The sequence below is a fragment of the Drosophila kikkawai genome, chromosome 2L (genome assembly GCF_030179895.1).
Source record: "Drosophila kikkawai strain 14028-0561.14 chromosome 2L, DkikHiC1v2, whole genome shotgun sequence".
Taxonomy (NCBI): domain Eukaryota; kingdom Metazoa; phylum Arthropoda; class Insecta; order Diptera; family Drosophilidae; genus Drosophila; species Drosophila kikkawai.
The window spans coordinates 5217372-5237928 of NC_091728.1; the positions used below are offsets into that span (position 1 = coordinate 5217372).

At 45.0% G+C, this 20557-nt stretch overlaps 5 protein-coding genes across 6 annotated transcripts; 2 read left to right on the forward strand and 3 right to left on the reverse strand.

The window, feature by feature from the left end:
- Positions 1-119: 119 nt before the first annotated feature.
- Positions 120-3560, forward strand: Rat1 (5'-3' exoribonuclease 2 Rat1). The gene has a single exon (XM_017168490.3). The coding sequence runs from the start codon at positions 223-225 to the stop codon at positions 2938-2940; it is 2718 nt and encodes a 905-aa protein (XP_017023979.1). The 5' UTR covers positions 120-222; the 3' UTR covers positions 2941-3560.
- Wee1 (Wee1 kinase) lies at positions 3466-6174 on the reverse strand. The gene is made up of 5 exons (XM_017168492.3): positions 5553-6174; positions 5065-5398; positions 4275-4994; positions 4080-4213; positions 3466-4023 (listed from the first exon to the last, which is right to left on the reverse strand). The coding sequence occupies exons 1-5, from the start codon at positions 6013-6015 to the stop codon at positions 3887-3889; spliced, it is 1788 nt and encodes a 595-aa protein (XP_017023981.1). The 5' UTR covers positions 6016-6174; the 3' UTR covers positions 3466-3886.
- Positions 6175-6694: 520 nt separating this feature from the next.
- Positions 6695-12813, reverse strand: x16 (x16 splicing factor). 2 transcript variants are annotated; one of them, XM_017168421.3, is made up of 3 exons: positions 12772-12797; positions 12114-12719; positions 6695-7810 (listed from the first exon to the last, which is right to left on the reverse strand). In XM_017168421.3, exons 2-3 carry the CDS (start codon positions 12530-12532, stop codon positions 7450-7452), a joined length of 780 nt encoding a protein of 259 aa, XP_017023910.1. In that variant the 5' UTR covers positions 12533-12719; positions 12772-12797; the 3' UTR covers positions 6695-7449. The 2 variants fall into 2 exon arrangements, with proteins under 2 accessions (XP_017023910.1, XP_017023909.1); XM_017168420.3 differs by having other exon boundaries at positions 12114-12813.
- On the reverse strand, positions 9429-11416 carry nop5 (nop5 ribonucleoprotein). Its single transcript, XM_017168416.3, has 2 exons — positions 10028-11416; positions 9429-9848 (listed from the first exon to the last, which is right to left on the reverse strand). The coding sequence occupies exons 1-2, from the start codon at positions 11296-11298 to the stop codon at positions 9581-9583; spliced, it is 1539 nt and encodes a 512-aa protein (XP_017023905.1). The 5' UTR covers positions 11299-11416; the 3' UTR covers positions 9429-9580.
- Positions 12814-13159: 346 nt separating the features above from the next.
- Positions 13160-19237, forward strand: Hrb27C (Heterogeneous nuclear ribonucleoprotein at 27C). The gene is made up of 3 exons (XM_017168417.3): positions 13160-13316; positions 15099-15887; positions 16102-19237. The coding sequence occupies exons 2-3, from the start codon at positions 15393-15395 to the stop codon at positions 16870-16872; spliced, it is 1266 nt and encodes a 421-aa protein (XP_017023906.1). The 5' UTR covers positions 13160-13316; positions 15099-15392; the 3' UTR covers positions 16873-19237.
- Positions 19238-20557: the final 1320 nt, after the last annotated feature.

A 20557-nucleotide genomic window follows, 5' to 3' on the forward strand; every position in this document is an offset into this window, starting at 1 on the left:
TATTATGCAATAATTGTATTCTTTGTATAAATAACTACTACTTTTATAAAAAAGTCACGATATTGGGGTTTTCACTAAACGTGATTTTCACATCTGGCAACGCCAGGAGGCAGCGTTGCCCACCCGCCGACGGAGCATGCTGTATTGTGTGTGAAGAAAACGGAAAAAAAGAAGCGCTAGGAAAGGAAAATAAAGTAATACGAAGTTTTTATCGCCATCAATATGGGAGTTCCAGCATTCTTTCGCTGGCTGAGCCGGAAGTATCCGAGCGTGATCATAGAGTGCAATGAGAACAAGCAGGTTGACCCGGACACCGGCCGGAACACCTACGAGGACGCTACGTTGCCGAATCCGAACGGGGTCGAGTTCGACAATCTTTACCTGGACATGAATGGAATCATCCACCCGTGCACCCATCCGGAGGACAAGCCGGCGCCGAAGAACGAGGATGAGATGATGGTGGCTATTTTCGACTGCATCGACCGGTTGTTTGGCATCGTGCGACCAAGGAAACTACTCTACATGGCCATCGATGGGGTGGCGCCGCGCGCCAAGATGAACCAGCAGCGGTCCCGTCGTTTTCGGGCGGCCAAGGAGACCTCAGAAAAGCGCCTGGAGATCGAGCGGATCAGGGAGGAGCTGCTCAGTCGCGGGTGCAAACTGCCGCCCGAGAAGGAGAAGGGCGAGCACTTCGACTCCAATTGCATCACGCCGGGCACACCCTTCATGGACCGGCTCAGCAAGTGTCTGCACTACTATGTGCACGATCGGCTGAACAACAACCCAGCCTGGAAGGGCATCAAGGTGATCCTCTCGGACGCCAATGTGCCAGGCGAGGGTGAGCACAAGATCATGGACTACATCCGCAAGCAGCGGGCCCAGCCGGATCACGACCCCAACACCCAGCACGTCCTATGCGGTGCGGATGCCGATCTCATTATGCTCGGGCTGGCCACCCACGAGCCGAACTTCACTATCATTCGCGAGGAGTTCCTGCCCAACAAGCCGCGTCCCTGTGACATCTGCAACCAGTTTGGCCACGAGATGGACAAGTGCGTGGGCCTGGGGGCCACTGCGCCAACTGGTGGCAACTTCAAGCCCGATGTTCCAATTGGTGCCGAGGTTAAGTTCATCTTTGTGCGGCTAAGTGTGCTCCGGGAGTACCTGAAGCAGACGCTCGAGATGCCGAACCTCCCCTTCGAGTATAGCTTTGAACGCGCCCTAGACGATTGGGTATTCATGTGCTTCTTCGTGGGCAACGACTTTCTGCCCCACTTGCCGAGCTTGGAGATTAGGGAGGGCGCGGTCGATCGACTCGTGGAGCTGTACAAAAAGTGCGTCTACAAGACGAGAGGATATCTTACCGACTCGGGCGACGTTAATCTGGACAGGGTGCAGCTGATCATGACCGATCTGGGCAATGCCGAGGACCAGATCTTTAAGAACCGACAACGGCGTGAGCAGCAGTTTAAGGCCAGGGACAAGCAGCGCCGTCGGCAGGAGAGGAACGAGGACCACAAGGCACTGGATCAGTCGGTGTTCGGTGCCAACGCCGTGGGACAAAACAATGCGAAATCAAACATTGCTAACTACAAAGAGGCAGCCGCAGCCCTTCGCCTGGGCAAGAGGACGAGTGACCAGGCTGGTCTACAGGACGACGATGACGAGGAAGAGGAGGTCAACGACGAAGTTAGGCTGTGGGAGGATGGGTTTAAGGACCGCTACTACGAGTCCAAGTTCGATGTGGCACCTGGCAACCAGCAGTTCCGTTACGCTGTGGCCCTACAGTACGTAAGGGGCCTGTGCTGGGTGTTGAAGTACTACTACCAGGGCTGCGCGTCATGGAACTGGTATTTCCCGTACCATTATGCGCCCTTCGCCTCTGATTTCGTCAACATTCAGGGCCTCTCCACTCTATTTGAGCGGGGCACCAAGCCCTTCAACCCACTGGAACAGCTGATGGGCGTTTTCCCGGCAGCAAGTAGCTCCCATGTGCCCGAACCATGGGCCCAACTCATGTCCAGTCCGGAATCGCCTATCATTGACTTTTATCCGGAGGATTTCAAGATCGATTTGAATGGCAAGAAATTCGCTTGGCAGGGCGTGGCCCTCCTACCTTTCGTCGATGAGAAGCGTCTCTTCAAGGCCCTCGTTCCGTACTACGAACAACTAACCGGCGAGGAGGTGAGACGTAACAAGCGGGGCGAAAATTATCTGTACATTAGCACTTCGAGTCCGCACTACAACAAGGTCCAGAAACTAACGGAAAAGTCAACTGGGGATGAGTTCAACGCAATCTCCTTCAGCGGGATGCGAGGCACTCTGGGAAAATCGGAACTGAACACTGACATAAGGGGCTGCCTTAGGTCACCGATATCCGGGCTGCCGGACATCAATGAGAACACGATTGTGACGACGACGTTCCGGGATCCGGAGTACGATGACGATTACATTTTTGAAGCGAAGCGACTGCCCAATGCCGTTGATCCTCCGCAGGTGCTGCCCTCCGAGCAGGGCCAAAAGCATCGTCCAGTCATCGGGTTCAATAGCCACTCGAACCGGGCCTATGTACCGGATAGTGGACATCGGATGTTGAATGCCGGAATTCGAAATAATTATGGTCAAGGTGGTGGCGGAGGAGGAGGAGGGTATGGACAAGGCGGAAGCAGCGGGCGGGGAGGACAGGGCTATCAAAATAATAGTCGCAACTATAACTACAACTACAACAATAACTACAACCAGGGCGGTGGTGGCGGCGGCGGCGGCGGCTATCAAGGGAACTACAATAACCGCCAGCAATACGGCCAGAACCAGAGATACCAACCAGACAATTCCAATCAGCAAAGGAACTACAATAACTACAACAATGGAAGGAATAATAACTACCACCAAGGCGGCGGTAACTGGCAACAGCAACAGCAAAATTATAAACGCTTTTGATCATACAACACAAATATATATATGTAGATTAACGACATAATCAGCGTTCATTTACAAAAATAGACATAAGAACAATGTTTTCAATACAATATATTTGATATTTTTAATCAAAAAGAAAAACAGTTACATCAATTTACACTCGACTCAATATCTATGTGTCTCTGTGCCTCAATCAAAAGAAGTCAAATTATGCAATTAAAACAAGGTATATAGCGAAGCATTACGCAGCAATCATAGGCACACTTTTTGTTGGAACATAAATATCATTTTATAATATTGAGAATAAAATACTATAGACAGAACTATTTGGAATGTATTTAAAAAGGAGTTTGTCTGCAGAGTTTATGAGTAGTAAAAAGAAAGTAGAATGGGTCCATCATTAAATGTTTGCAAACTGGTTGAGGTGTAAGCTCAGAGCCTCTAAAACGGTGCTACATAATGTCCAGTATTTTTCCATTTTTGGGCCCCCCATCATCTAAATCCCCACCGAGCACAAAAATAATAACCAAAAATATTTCCACCATATAGAATTTGTATTCGTTATATTTAACGAATTATCTCGTTTATCAGTTTCGCTTTCCATATGTAACACAATAAATATTTTAATTTTGAAAACAATACTCATTTACAGCTATTTGTTTATCTTAAACATCTACGATGAGGACCTCCTTCTTATCTTAAAACAAATGTGTATTTTCTCAGTAAAGAAAATTTCACTGAACTTGGAAAAAAAATATAGATATTATATTAGCCATGCTTGTTGTTGCTTCACGAACTGTGAAAATAATCCGGGAATGGCGGGGTACACGATCGGCCGAAGCGACAATTTTTTAATATTGTACAATATCTTTAATATGATTAATATATTAAGTGTAACACAATGTGAGCTTAGAGTTCACGTTCTATTCGGAAGAGTTTGGCTACCGGTGTTTGAATCGCGATCTTATCAAACATTGCTGATAACGTTCTTGTTGCGATCGGCCACCAGGCTATCGAAGGGTGTGCGCATGCGTCGCGTGAAGGAGCGAAGACATCGCTGACCATCCAGACTATCTGGGTTGTTGTTCGCCGCTAGGAGATTAACTACAAACGAAGAAAATTATAGAAGAAAACTATAGAGCTAAAGTCTAGCTACTTACCCCGTTGTTCAAGTGTTTTAATTTGTTTCTTTGCCTCTCTTAGCTTGTTCATCAGTATCTCGTTCCTACGCTTCTCCACTGTCAGCTCCAGACCTAGCTGAAGCTTACTCTTGGACTCGACAGAGCTAAGGATTCTGAAAACACACATGAACTATATAATATTATACTTCTTTTTAGCGGCGATTTAAAACTTACGAATGACTGAATATGGAATGGGAGCTGGGCCTCTTCTCCGGATCTGGATGCATCATCTGGGCGATTAGTTCGTTGAAATCTTTGCTCAGACTAGGCAGAATGGGCACCTCACCGTCTCGCAGCTTATGCCAGTCGGGACCATTTTTGGGCAGTGGACCGCCGCCGGCCGCCTCGTACAGTGTTATGCCCAGCGAAAATATGTCGGCCTTAAATAGATTGGAGTAGTTCTCCTGTAGGATCTCTTTGGACAGGTATCGGCAATCGCCCTCCTCCACATGCGGCTCCTTGACGGACGTCACATGGCCCAGGTCGCCAATCTTGTATGTGACTAGGTTGTCAGAGTGTCGCAGCTCCTCGTAGACGCTATCCATTCCATCGTCGTCATCATTTTTTGTTTGCTGCTGCTGCTGCGCCTGAAGTTCAGTCAGCTTGTGTGCGTTCGTGTTCATAGTGGAGAATATGTTCTCCGGCTTGATATCCATATGCACCAGGTCATTGGAGTGGATGTAGCGCAGTCCCTCGATCACGTGCATGAGAACAATCTTGAGCTCGCACTCCCCCAAGCAGTGATCCTGGATGCGGGCATGCAGACTCCCGCCATCGCAGAACTCGTTCTGTATCAGCATGTGATCGTCCTCAGCCCAGGCGGAATAGTACCTAACCACATTGTCGTGCTTGCCCAGCACGGCATGAGCCCAGACCTCGTTCAGGGCTCTTTTCCTGTAAAAAGTCAAGGTAAAGATGGTTAAATGTTATACTTCACGAAATCCCTGCGTCGTGAGAGACTTACTCAAAGGAGCTGCCTGCCACCGGCTTTTTGCTCTTCTTGATCGCATAGATGCACCCGTCCAGCCGGTTGACGCACTGAAATACAACACCAAACTCGCCAACACCAATTACGTTAACCTGCATGAACTCGCGCTTGAAACGGCTTATGTTGGTGTCGTGCAGGGCGAGGCGCTTCGGCGCCTGCTGGTGTATCTCGCGGCCCGAGTCGCCTTCCGCATCCGCCGCATCCTCGTCGAAGGCATCTGAGCTGAGCAAATACTTTTGCATGGCATTCACATTGAGGTTCTCACGTCCGAATTGGGTGCGGCAGCGCTTCTTATTGTGTGCCAGCAGGCCTGCCAATAAAAAAACAACAAATTACAATCAAATTCAGTTGAAACCAAGTTTAGTTGTTCCTAAATCTTAATAAAATGAAAATTAAAGTCCAAATAACAGTCAAAACAAGGATGTAGGAACCTAGTTAGAGTTAAGAACCCACGTAAGACTTACTGTCGGGTGTAAAGGGATTCACATTGGCCGTGTCCTGGGCGGGAATGTTACGGTTGTGCAGTGGCAAGGACCTCGGGCGCTCCGAAATCCGGAAGGGCTCCTCGCGGGATGCATTCACGGCGGCTGCCGCAGCCGAGAGATGGTTGCGGCACTGAGTCGTTGACTTTTGCAGGATCGTTTTCGGTGTAGCTGGCGTGCTAAATAGGCGCAAGGCTCGCACCTTCTGGCACGGCGGCGACATGGACACATCACCGCTACCGCCCTCTCCAGCGGCCAGCTTCTTTCTCTGCTGCTGCTGCTGCTGCGGACTGGCACCGTCGGGCTCGTCCTTGTCAAAGTCGTCGTCGGCAAAGCGTAGCTTGCGCCGATTGAAGAGCTGCGGGGACGGAGAGCGCGATCGCAATTCGACGCTTGAATCGAGCGAGGTGACGCTCATCTCGTGATCCGGTTGGCGAAATGCCATGGTTGCTGCTGCTACTGCCAACCGTTCAATTGTGATCCACTTTTTTCACGCTCGACAATACTCGGCAAAGGTGCACAATGGGTTTTCAGTTGTTAAAAAAAAAGGCAAAACAAAACACAAAACAATATCAAACTGGAAGAATGCGATGACACTAATGTGACCGTATCCCGAGCGCCAAAAAATAACAAACGACGAGAATAAATGTACCAAAAAATGCCACCAAAGTGATCGCTTTCTCGGATCGGTTTTTATAATTTTTCCTGCTGCTGTTGTTGCAAAAAGGTGTACCGACAGGTGTGACTGGTAATTCAAGAGTCGCTGAATTGATATTTTTTATTAGGAAAAGAAGTTATGAGAAATAACGCATTGAAAATAAAACAGAGTTGCCAGACCGAGTGCTTTTAAGTGTGACCAACGCACTGCCAACTGAATTTAAAAACTGAATTTAAATTTTCACATAATCAATTGATTTATTATTTATAGGTAATTTTGTGTAATTTACCCAGGGCTACGTTAAGTTTTAAAAAACGCAGAGTTGCCAGTTTAACTATTAAAAATAGTAACCTCCCAGTATCAGTTGAAATTAAAAACGGTTTTTTTTTGGCATTTAATTTATTGATTGAATATTTGTGTGTATTTTAGTGTCCAGCGTATTTGCTATATAATTCAAACACACATCTCAAGAATCCATACATATGTATTTGTTTAATACTTAACTACGACATCAATGTACGAATATAATAATTATGCAGTTTCAAGACCTAATTATTATAAATATTGAAACACGCATCATACAGATCTTTTGGAGTCGAAGAAATATCGAGTGTATTGTGAGTTGTATTTGTTGGGTGTGTGTGTGTAATGTGTAGAATTGACATAAAAATGGTGGCGATGATTTGTTGTCTCCTGCACAAATTCGAGTATATTATTCCAGGTGTAAGCAATAAAAATCCAAAGGCAAATCAATTTACATTTAGCAAAAAATCTTGACTAGATCGAGAATCTGAGAAAATCCGCGGCTGCCGATCCATGTTTAACTCTCTATCATTCCGTCAAAGTCAAGGACCCTCCGAAGCGCTCTGTTTGTTCTGCATGTGCTTATTATTGTTTTTCTTTTTGTTGTTGTTGTTGGAACAGAGGAATACCTAAAAATATGCATACTCGCGAGTTCCACTATAAATTAAGACCCTTAACTAATATGGTTCTGGACAACTATGTAAACCCTAGAGAATGGATACTGCATGAAAAGTTTTTCTTTTTTGGAAATCTGTCTGTGTCTTGTTACATTGTGAGGTCTGGGTCTGGGAATGAGGGTAAGTCCAGTTGTCGCCCCACTTCGCCGATTCATCAGGAGTTGCAGCAGGTTCAGGCCCGCTTCTTCGTCGTCGTTGTCGTCGTCGTGCGCCGGGCCCTGTCTGCATCCGTCCGGTGTCGCTAGTCCCTGGATACGGACCGTGAAGCGGACGAGTCACCACGACGCCTGGGTGGCGGCGATCCGCGACGCACTGCCGGCGACGCCGATCGTGAGCGGGATCGTGATCGTGATCCCCTCACCCGGTCATCATCATCATCGTCGTAGCGCCGTTTTGGCGGCGGTGGCGAGTCCACAGCACCGCTGCCATTGCGCTCATGATCGCTGTAACGCGGCACAGAAGATCCGTTCTCGTCGCGTCCATTAGAGCGACCGGATCGGCGGCTCACCGAGGCGGCGGAGCGGCTGCGGGAGCGAGTGGCGGACTTGGAACGAGTACGCCGGCGACGGGATGTGCTGCGAGATCTGCTGAACGAGTTGCTTCTGTAAGTAGCAGAAATAATTTTGATTTAAAAAACGGTTTACTTAATTTATAAATAGTACTTTAATTTAATCCAATTTTAATAAAAGCTTTAAAATATATATAGGGAAAACTTAAAATTAAGTTATTTATTTTATTTTTTACTCCATTTCCCTGAAATCCCGGGGATTAAGTCATGATTTCTTTTAGGAAAACATAGTTGTTTTTTTGTTTTTAAAAGAAAATTATTCTTATTTTGCAAGAAAGAAAAGTAAACTAGAAAAACGAATATATAAAATACAACATCAACTCTCAATACCTAGGTTTTCTCTGTAGCTTATTTATGTTTTCCAAGAAATCTCAATTAATCTCAACTATTTGTTGAACGTTTTAAAGAGAATGTACGTAACACTGTAATAAATAAATAAAAACGGAACTTATTGAACCTTTTCCCAAATTTTATTTAGCAACACAGATTTGCACACCATAAATTTGTTATAAAAGATTGTCATGTAGATAGCTCCCCTAATCTTCTTTTTCCTCAATGCTTGCCGCCTTTTTTCTTGTAGTGCTTTTGGCCATGTTTCTTGGAGCCCTTCTCGCCATGCTCCTTCTTTTCCTCGTAGCTGTCGGCGTGCTTGTGACCCTTCTTGTATTTCTTGTGATCCTCGTCGTGGTGTCCTTTCTTGTAGTGACCATGGTGCTTCTTGTGGCCCTTCTTCTTGCCGCCCTCGTGCTTTTCACCCTTCTTATGCTCGCCGTGTTCTTCGGCATGATGGTGGTGCTCCTTTCCGTACTTCTTGTGATGGCCACCCTTGTGCTCGTCATCGTAGAACTTCTTTTCCTTAATGTATTCATCCTTGTTGAACTTTTTGTGGTACTCCAGCTCCTTGTGCCCCTTCTTGTGCTTCTTTTTGTGATGATGCTTTCCGCCCTTCTTGTGGGCACCGTGCTCGTGCTTTTCACCGTGCTCGTGCTTCTCGTCGTAGTGCTTTTTCTTCTTGGACCCCTTGTCGCCGTGGTGGTGTTCGTGATCCTCCAGCTCGTGGTGCTTCTTCTCGTCCTCCTCCCACTCCTTGTGCTCCTTGTGACCGTGCTCACCCTTGTGTTCCTCGGCACCAAATTTCTTTTTTTCGAATTTGTCGCCACCTTCTTCCTCCTCCTCGGATGATGACCCTTTCTTTTTGGCCGCCGAGTAGGACAGCAGCAGTCCCAGGACTAGCAACAGCTTGAAATAACTACCATGCATCTCGCATTCTTTTTTCTGTCAACTGGGCGGCAAGCAGTGGCAAGTGCTTTTATATTATTTCGTGGACCACTGAATGCATGGCGTCTTTTGGCGGCGTGATGCAAGCAAACCTCGGGAGCTGACGCAAAAATTTTCCGCTTCACGGCTTCACTCTACCGCAATCAATGGAACTTCTTGTCATTCGACGAGTAAGAGATTGGCCTCCAAAGTCACAAGTTTTTTCTTCAATGAGGTAAGCTTAGATTTTATTCTTGGGGCTAACTCTGCTATTGCAGTAGCATAATATGAATGTATAATCCAGAAAAGGTACTATTTAGCATGAGAATAAAATGCAAAGACTATAAAGGAGCTATGAAATTTAAGTAATACAGAAGTAAGAAAAAAATATCTGGTTTTGCAATTATTAACTTTTACATTTATTTCTAATGTACAACAAAAACTTTACGCTTTCTGATTATTATTATAAAATCCTATACTTTACAGTAAGGTAACCTAAAGTGCTAAGATTTAAGACCTAAAACTAAAGCCCATCAAGACCAAGAAACTATTCCTGCTGCTTGGACTTTTTCTTTTTCTTGGCTGGTGTGGGCTCGTCTACAGGCTCAGTTGCTGCCGCCTCCTCGGGGGCCTCCTCGTCCTTTTGCTTCTTCTTCTTCTTCTTTTTCTTCTCCGACTTAACTTCCTCCTCCTCCTCAGCGGCACCAGCCTCCTCCTTGATTTCCTTCTTAACAGGCGTCTGCTCCGCCTCCGAGTGCTTGCGTTTCTTCACGTTTACGGTGTTGTCAGCCTCGGGTTGGTATGTAAACACCTCGCTGGAAAATCAAATAAGTTAAATTAATAAAGAAATGGTAAGAAATAGCTCTGAAAATAAACACAATTTCGGTCAGACAGCCAAGGTTTATCGTCATTGTAATCGGAAGATGCGAAACCTTTTAGTTATCATCATTGGAAATCGGTTTGTATCGTTGCATAATTTTTTGATTGAACCCACCTCTTGGCTTGGTATTTCTCGAACTTGGCCTTTGCCTTGCCAGTGCCCGAGAGTTTCCGCAGGTTTCCCTCCTCCAGCAGTCGGAGGCGCGACTCCAGCTTCACCTTGTGCGCGGCTCCCAACTCAAAGGTGGCCTCCTCGCCGAAGGCATCCACTCGTGTGGCCAGCGACGCCTTGGCGGCCAGCGATCGTGACATCTTGCCCTTGTTCTTTTGGCTTGCCTGACCCACCAGCTGAGCGTGATAGATCAAACCATACTTGGGCGTATCCTTCTTTGTCTTCAGAGCTCGGAAGAGCGCCTTCTCGGCACCCAGGATTTGTACCGTGGACGAGGGATGCTTGGCCAGGTTAATCAGCGAGCCGGCATGGGCAATCAGCCTAGCGCCCACTGTGTCTCCCACGAGGACTGTCAAATTTGGAGCCATGGCCATCATTCTGGCCTTGAGGTAGTCGTACAAGTGTATGCGGTAATCGTTAATCGAGATGATTTCGTCGCAAAGGCACTGGATATTGAGAACATCCTCCTCGGAGATTTCCGTGCCCATCGATATCTCGGCCGCCTCCTTAACTTTCTCCTCCACGTCCTCAGGCAAGATGTCAGACAGATCGGCCGCCGACATGTTGTCTCTGGTGCCCACCAACTTAATCGTCTTCACAAAGGCAATGTTGTCGGTAATGATCTTGCCCAGCTCGGGAAAGTGCCAGCCGTACCACTCGCGGGCCCTCATCATGTAGTTGTTTAGCTCCTTATCCAAGTCGTCCAGCAAGCACTGCGCCTGCACGATCATAGTGTCGATCTTGTCCGGCGAGAACTTGAGCTTGTAGCGCGACAACGAGTGGGCGAGACCCAGGGCCATGGCAGTCATCTCCCGTTTGGGCAGGCCACCCAGCAGACTGTCCGCCTGCTGGCGGATGCAACGCATCAGTTCCTGGACACCCGTGTTGTAGACACACTGCACAGACAGCTTGTCCTTGATGGCGGTGCCCAGTTTGGCATCAGCAACCAACAGTGACGACTGCACGTCGTCCACCAGCAGCTTTTTCAGAGTTTTCTTCAACGGCTTCGCCACCTTGCCCTCAACCGCGGCTGTGGCGGCTGCCAGCGCCTCTGTGGTGTCGTTGAATTTCTCGAAGTGCTTCAATTTCAACAATTTATTGGCCTTCTCCGGAGTCTCGAACTCCAAGTACAAATTGTCGACCTGCTCGAGTTTCTTTTCGTCCAGCAACTTGAAGATTGCGTAGCCCGCCGGCGTTTCGTAGAGCACAAACATTGTATCACGCTGTGCTCATTTAGTTTTAATTTTAACTTAAGAACTCAGCAAAACTCCGCAACCAGCAGCAGACTTAACCTTCTTTTCCGTATGCCGCGTGTAAAAGAAAATTCCAAAATGAAGCGTGAGCACGTGTATTAGCGGCCGCCAGAGTTGCCACTCGATTCGCGTTTAACAGCACAATTCTACCGATGTCACCAGAGCTGTTAACAATTTCACCACGAAAAGTAAAGCGCGGGGAACGAAAAAAGAGGACAAATGTCTCGACTTCGCGGTACCCTAGATCAACTCACGGAACTGTACATCAACCGTAGAATCGTTTCTAGCACTGACACTGTTAAAATAATATCACATACGTATTTAGAGATTCAGCACTAAACAATATGATATTCAGTGATTGTTCTAACTTAATGTAATAAATTTAATAATTTGCTACAGTTTATTATTTGAGTTTATAATGTAGGATAATTCCCGATTCTAAGTTTCATATATTTGACTTGGCAAATATACCCGAGTTTGCAGACATAGGGTATTCAGACAGAGCACGTGTGCGTGCTGTTATTGGAGCCGCTGCGCGCTCAACAGCACTTGCTGGCCTAACAGCACTCAAGTCTAACATACGTTAAACTTAACAGTCCACCACGAAAACTGTCCAACTTCCCCACACTCTAAACAATTCAAAATTTTTGCATGGCACAGCTACAAACACACACACACACCCTCATACGAATCTGTATGTATGCGATCTCGCCATGTTACAAAAAGGATGAATCCGCTTTGGCAATGAATGAAAATGGAAATGACGAACTGCTTACCTGCGTCGCTGCCTGGCCTTGCGCTCGCGGCAGTGGCGGGCGAAGTGGCCACGGCCTCCACACTCGTAGCACTTGTCGTCGCCACGGCCGCCGCCGCCTCCTCCACCGCGGTCGCGTCCTCCGCCGCCGCCGCCCCCACCACCGCCTCCTCCTCCACCACCAGATCTAGCGTATTTGCCAGTGGACAGCTCCACACGAGCGCGGCGTCCGCACACTGTCCGACCGTCTAATCCGCGCACGGCGTCCGCGGCGTCCCGGGCGCTTTCGAATTCCACGAATGCAAAGCCCGGTGGATTGCGAGCGATCCAGACACTGCGCAGACTGCCGTACGCGCCAAACACGTACTCCAAGTCGTTCTTGCGGGCATTGTTGCCCAGGTCGCCAACGTACACCTTTCTATCGCTGGGGTGGCGCGACATTCTGTTTATTCCGCTTTTCTCGGCTCGGCTTGGGCTTGGGGGCTGCTGTTAATGTGGCAGCAGCGGCCTCTGCAGCGCAGAAAAAATCGATGAGCGTCGCTTATATTCACTTGGAACGCTTCCTCCGGAGCTCCTTCTATTCGACGCACGCTGGCGATCGATTTTTTTCACTCGGGGCGCGCAGAAACTGCAAATTCGTATTTATTTTCTATTTTTTTGCAGCACAAAACTCATTTTACCGGGTAGCAAACAGAGGGACCCTGCGAGGGCTGTGCAAATATACCATCGGCTTAACGAAATATACCACCAAGCAAAAGAGACGTACAAAATACTAAAAAAAAAACTGATAATGCGCTTGGTATTTTACCGATTATCTAGCTGTACAGGATAAAGGTTCAGGATATAGGAATATTGCATTAATATTCCATTTGAATTATAGTAAAATAATTATACACATAGCGGATATTTTTAGACAACAAAAATAGGAAGAAGTCCGAGTCGGACACGACAATATACCGCCATCGGCGCAGTCTGGCTGCTATTTGTTGGTCACAAAATATTTTTCAGTATATATCGATACCCGATGGTATATCGCATCAACCTGGTGGCGGTCACACAGGATTAAACGTGGCGGCGATTTTTATCATATAAGTTAGGTTATATCGTATGCATCAAAATCATACAATTATTTATAAGCTAGTTTTTTAAGGAAAAAACACTTAAATTTAGTGAATTTGCAGTGCGAAATCTTTAAAAAACCACAGACGAACACTTGGCACAAACGGTAAGAATGGAAAGCAATTGAAAATCACATTTTACATAACAATTACGGGGCTAACAAAATGCCTGCCTTTCCAAAACGACTGAATACCTGACGCAGCTGCCATTGCTCGATGTCGTAGTGGTGTGTGTGTAGAGTAAAAATTGTTCGGCTCGGTTCGATTGTGGCACAGTAGCTCTTTGTTTTTTTCGCCAAGCGCTTGTGAGTTTGATCCGTGCAATTTTCGCCTGGGGCAAGCGTTTTTCCGTGCCAATTTCGGCCCATTTTTCCCACCCATCAAAGTGGAAAATTTCATATTTTTATACATACATACAAGAAATGCTATGTATAACACCACACCAACGCACACACACACCAATGAAAATCGCTCGGTTCGGTCTGTCGGCGGCGGCCATTCGCGCACACACACACACACCCCCATGCCAACTCATGCACTCACACACACGAAGCAGATTGCGGTGCAAAATACAAAAATCATGCGAAATTTTTAAAATTGCGTAGTAGGAATCTTGGTTAATTTCGCTCCCCTTTACCCGGCACGTAAAAGTACAAGAGGTGCCTGTGCGAACTGTGTTGCCGCGAGCAGTGTGCTTTTCCGGTCTCAGCCCAACTCTAAAAGAAATAAGCTGATTTCGTGCCTATGAAAATGAACAGCTCCCAATGAAATGTGCTCCAGATTTCAGGAATATAAAGTCGGCAGCCAACGAACATATTTCTTGAGATTTCTTTGTTGTAGCATTTTTTTCATCAGGCACGTCTTCCATTTTGTTTTTTTTTCTTCGTTGCCGTCGCCGCCGCTGCCTGCTTCTGCCGTGGTGAATTTCCCACACACTCCGCCGATATTCATTCAGTTCGCTTCGCAGGCTGTGTAATACAAAAAAAAGAAAAGAGCCCATCTGGAGGAAAACTCCAACAGAAGTGTTTGTTTTTTTGACGGAATTAACATTTCCTTTGGCCTGCATTCCGAGGGCATTGCTTTTTGGTACGTTTCTTTCGCCATCCATTCGCTTTCACGTCGCACATGGCGTTGCCACATGTTTTCACTTGCTGCCAATGAAACATTGTCTGCGCGGCGCGACACGATGGTAGCTGTGAGTAAAGAACGGGCACTAATGGGCCCGTAGTGAAAATCCGCAATTTGCAAGGCATTTGGTGCTGGTGGCATTTACGAAGTCCTCTTCTCATCCGGCAATCCTGCGATAAATGGCGCGCAAATGTGGTGGAACCGGCGAGGCTCTCATTTCACCTTGGAATAAGTTCGTTGTTCTCATTGACAGGCGTCATGTGTTTGTGTGTGTGTTTGTGTCAAAAGAGCTGAGGCTGGGACAGTGCAACAACAAAGCCGCTCGTGACAAAGCGAAAAGAAAACAATACTTTCACGTAGCCGTGTAAAAGCGGGTGAAGAAGACGAGCTGCTGAGAAGAGGAGCAAGCGGAGCGAGCAAACTTGTGAACGTGTACAAAAAGCAGTTAGACGGCAAAAATCACATAGATACTGGTGTCCAATGTGTGTGTGTGTGTGTGTACCGGCCGGTTGCTTTTGCCGCCTACCTGTGCCTTTCATAATTATCTGTGCCTATTTCGCTGGCTCTCTTTCTTTCGCCCCTGTATGTGTGCTGTGTGCCGCCTCTGTTCCTCTTTTTGTCATCTGGTCATTCCCACCCTATTCGCACCTACATAAGTCAAGATCAGTTCTTCAGTTTTGATTAACAAGTTTCTATTTTATTCTATCTTTATATCTTTTCATGTGCCTACTATAAACAACAACATCGTCGATAATGTGTAGAAAGTTACGTGTGAACGTCGTGGCTTTTGTTTAATTGTTTTGAACGGAAAGAACTTTGGCAACGTTAAAACCAACCTATAAGATACATAAGAACACCAGCAACAACAACGGCAACAGTGTAAAATTCTTTAAGTGCGCATCCCCTTAAGCAAAAACAAAAAAAAAAAAATCAACAAACACAACACACAAGTTAATTTCTTTTGCACACCGGGTTAAGAAAAAAGCGGCAAGATTACGTCAATTATTGAAAACCTACCCGGCGCCATAGCTCACAACCACAACCAGAACAACATCATGGAGGAAGACGAGAGGGGCAAACTGTTTGTGGGCGGTCTATCCTGGGAGACGACACAGGAGAATTTGTCGCGCTACTTCTGCCGCTTCGGCGACATCATCGACTGCGTGGTGATGAAGAACAACGAGAGCGGCAGGTCGCGCGGCTTCGGCTTTGTTACTTTCGCCGATCCCACCAATGTCAACCATGTGCTGCAGAACGGACCGCACACGCTGGACGGCCGCACCATCGACCCGAAGCCTTGTAATCCTCGCACGCTGCAGAAGCCGAAGAAGGGCGGTGGCTACAAGGTCTTCCTGGGTGGTTTGCCCTCGAATGTCACCGAGACGGATCTGCGCACCTTCTTCGGGCGCTACGGCAAGGTCACCGAGGTGGTGATCATGTACGACCAGGAGAAGAAGAAGTCTCGCGGCTTCGGCTTCCTCTCCTTTGAGGAGGAATCGTCCGTGGAGCACGTGACTAACGAGCGCTACATTAATTTAAATGGCAAGCAGGTGCGTAACCGCAGATCCGGTGCTCCGGTTATTTTTCCATTACCTTTTTTACTCTTCAGTTTTTGATTTTTCGATTTATTTTATTTTGAGAATTTGAATAAATCATAGTTTTTCATTTCCTTAAGATAGAATCTTAACTTAATAAGCTATCAATTATTAAGTTTGCCACTCGAAATAGCAGCTAACAATGTTTGTTTTCTTTCGCTTCTGACAGGTTGAGATCAAGAAGGCCGAGCCTCGTGACGGATCTGGCGGGCAGAACTCCAACAACAGCACTGTGGGCGGCGCCTATGGCAAGTTGGGCAACGAATGCAGCCACTGGGGACCGCACCATGCTCCCATCAACATGATGCAGGGCCAAAACGGTCAGATGGGCGGACCTCCGCTAAACATGCCCATTGGGGCGCCGAACATGATGCCCGGCTACCAGGGCTGGGGCACGTCACCGCAGCAACAGCAGTACGGCTACGGAAATAGCGGACCCGGCTCATACCAGGGCTGGGGAGCACCACCCGGTCCCCAGGGACCTCCGCCACAGTGGTCGAACTATGCTGGACCGCAACAGACGCAGGGCTATGGTGGCTACGACATGTACAACTCGACGTCGACCGGTGCACCCTCTGGACCATCGGGCGGCGGTAGCTGGAACTCGTGGAACATGCCTCCCAACTCGGCCGGACCCACTGGGGCACCAGGAGCAGGAGCAGGCACTGCTACGGATATGTACTCGCGGGCCCAGACCTGGGCAGCGGGTGGTCCGTCAACCACCGGACCTGTTGGCGGCATGCCGCGCACCGGACCCGGAAATTCGGCCTCGAAGTCTGGCTCCGAGTACGACTATGGCGGCTATGGTTCTGGTTACGACTACGACTATAGCAACTACGTAAAGCAGGAGGGCGCCTCCAACTACGGAGCTGGGCCGCGGTCAGCGTATGGCAACGATAGTTCCACGCAGCCGCCGTATGCCACTTCGCAGGCTGTCTAAAAAGGCGGATAGACATAAGGAGAAGGAGGAGGATGCAGTGGAGAAGGCGAAGGAGTAGGAGTTGGAGCCGGAGTAGCAGAGCAGAATGATGTCGTCGTCGGCGAATGATGAAGACAGAAAAGATGGTGGTAATTGTAAGCTAAAGCGTCGTCTGTTCGTTTTTATTTCAGATCAGATCAGTTGTTGAAGTTAATATTTAAAAACTCTTGTACAACTATTATTTAAAGCGAAACCAATTTAACAACACGAATGAATACCTAGCGACAAGTCAGAATCATAGATATATATATATACATGTATGTTCTATATAGCAATGAGTATGTAATAATAGGCAAAAACATCAGCACACAACACCAACAACCATTATTCAGACAAGAGAACCCAATTTCTTTCATGCGCCCCTCATATGAACACCATTAAAACACCTACCTAAACACACCTGTCAGCCAAGCAACTAACCAGAAATACTACACCCAACTAGAACTAAAACTAAAACTAAAACCCGTAGGCTCATACGATACACAAGGCATTAACAACAAAATAGAAAGTGAAGATTTAAACGTAATGATTTACAAGTATAAAGTTTAGCTAATTAGACCCAAGAACATGATAATAGAGTGGAAGTGCGAGGAGAGCCAACACAACAAGAATCACACAACCAAGAAGATTAGAACTTATATAATTTTATTAAAAACAAAAAGTACACAAGTAAAGAAAGATCGATTCCCCTTAATTACTAAAATTAGTAAATACACAAATTCGAAATTGTACATTTTAAAGCAAAAAGCCGTGGCCGATGTTCCTCCGACCCTCGACCTCCTCCATAACGATCCCGCCTTCGTATCAGCGAGTCTGTTGGCGACAAGGTTTAGAGAGTGTTTGGAATTGCTCGGCGATAACACTGGTGGTTCCGCGGCGGACCCAATGCTTGCCTTAGCCTTTGACTCACTGACCGAAGACAATGGCCTGCCTTTTTGTGCGAATCTAGTTGCGGCGATGGGTGCGTTATAAACAAATACTGCGGGGGTGGGATTAGGATTTGGAGGAGTGGGAAGGTGGTGGTTAGAGTAGGGCGGAGGGACTGTGGGCATAGGAAAGATTATACGTTACAAAATTAAAAATTTACCATTTAAAGTAAACAAAACGAAAAAAACTAGCTAAAAGTTAAACTACATATATAAAGAAACCTAATTGATAAGCGTATGTCGTCGTTTACATCTAAGCGAAAGTTGAACTTGAAACTAGAATTATATAGTGCGTTGGATTTATTATTTAAAGTTAAAGAGAGCGAGCAGTGAGGATGATAACAAGAAGCCAAGCAGCATACTGATGATGATGATGATAATGATTGATTATAATGGATACGGAAACCAGCAAAAACCACAAAAAATACGAAACACACACACTCTTAACAAGTAAACATAAAACTATATACATACTTATATACAATATATATATATATATATTTAACGAGTATATACAACAAAGGAAACAAAAACGACAAAAAGAGTAAAAAAAGAGCAAAAAGAAACGTACATTTAAAGCTACAGTTAAAGTAAAACATAAAGAGTAAAATTAAAAGGTAAATAAAAAGTAATGAAGGGAAGCATGACGAGAGAATAGGACAGAAAGTTATACAAGATACGATGCTTAGAGTTGCGTTGCACATTTTTCTTTTAAACATTCATCGTTTGCCAAGCAGACGGAAGCAGCAACAGCAGGAACAACAAATATATCGCGACAGCCAACATCAGTCAACAACAACAACAACTAGAACAACATCAACACACGCACACCCAACACCCACACCTAACCCACATTCGATAGACAACAACTACAATCAGAAAGAACCACAGATCAGAAGCGCGAGTAACAGACAGACAGACAAACAGACAGAAAGAAGAAAGGGAAGAGAATTGCTAAAAAATAATGAGAGCAAGCAGCAGAAAAACTTTAATTGATTATAAATATAACATATATTATATATCTTTAATTACTTATACAATATTTACTCTTAACTACTCTGCGCGCTCACCAAAAACAAAAACAAAAAACTGAGCGTGCACTGTGTGTAAAACATGATGAAAGTAAACTATTTTAATGATGATTATATATGATTGCGATTTTACAATTTATTATTACAAAAAGATGAAAAAAAAAAAACAAAAAACAAAATGAGAAACATACATATTATATGCTAATACATTTACCATACACACATATATATTATAAAAACAAATATGAAGTAATTTTTTCTATTAAAATACCATACACTAATTTTTAATTTGTTTATTTTTACAACAAATCAATTTACAATACATACATATAATTACAATATACAATAACAATACTTTACTTTACTTTATTTTTCGGTGATTTATTGCTTAGTGTTCTTCGTATAATTTTTACTCTACAACAAACAAAACAAATAATCCTAAAGATACAAATTCCTAATTTAATTTCGTTTAAATTACACTACAAATATGCTTACATTTTATATAACTAATTATTATACAATTTTTTAGAAAAAAACAAAAACAAACAAACGCAAAACAAAGCAAGTAAAAATGAGTAAAGTAAAACGTGTGTGAAAAGCAACGTTTCGATTTTTGAAAAAAAAAAAACAAAAAACCAAATGATTCTTTTTCGTGTATCTGTATCTGTACCACCACCACAGTCTGTATCTGTATCTGTGTGCAAGCCTGTGTGATTGTATGCGTCCGTTTTTAGCAAGTGTTGTCCTCGAAAATATCAAGATCATCCGGGCGGCGGGCGGCGTGAGGAAAGAGAGAGGACTTGGAGAAGTAAGGGAAGAACCGATGGATCAACGGATCATAAGCTTCAGAGCTAAGGAACCCATATATCTGTGTTTCTGCCGCATCACCTCTTTTTACAGAGAAGCACCATGCATCAAGCAGAGATCATCGTAACACCATTTATGATCTGCTGAGCGGTAGAAGCATAAAATAACTAAGAACCATGGCGGCAATTTTCAATAAATTGCAAGCAAGCAAATCAACCTGATGTAATTTAATAATATACAATTTATTATTTACTCATTATAATGCGGCTAACGCTCACATACATGTTTTTTGGTTCTGTTTCATTCTAAAACACAAGTTGGCACATAATTACCACGTACTCAGCTGAAGGTTAAAGTAAAATTAAAGTAAAGTAATTAGAGACTCTTAATTTTTTAGAAGACATAACACTCTGACTGTTAATTGTAAAACAAGTTCATTTCGAAATCGTTTACCAAATTTAAATACAGAATAAACCCTTTTTTTATTAACGTAAACGTAAAAAACCTATTAAAAATTAAAAAAAAAAAAACATACAATATATGTGCATCGTAAACGTAATAAACAACAAGAATATATATATGAATTACACCTACTACATACAACTATTATATACTATATACATATAATTATAAAATATAACGATTTAACGGTAAAATAAATTTAAATATTGTATTAAACAAAGTGTTGCACTTTCAACAAGCTTGAACAGAGAAGTTGATGAAAATAAGAACATTTAAAATTTAAGTGTACACACACACACATACCACAAACACACCCTGAGAACTGTTGTAAGAAAAAGTCCAAAAAAGTGCAGCGGGGATCGGGGAGCACCTAAGGAGGAGTGATTGACTAAAAAATCAGATTGTTTCGTTTGTTTTTTT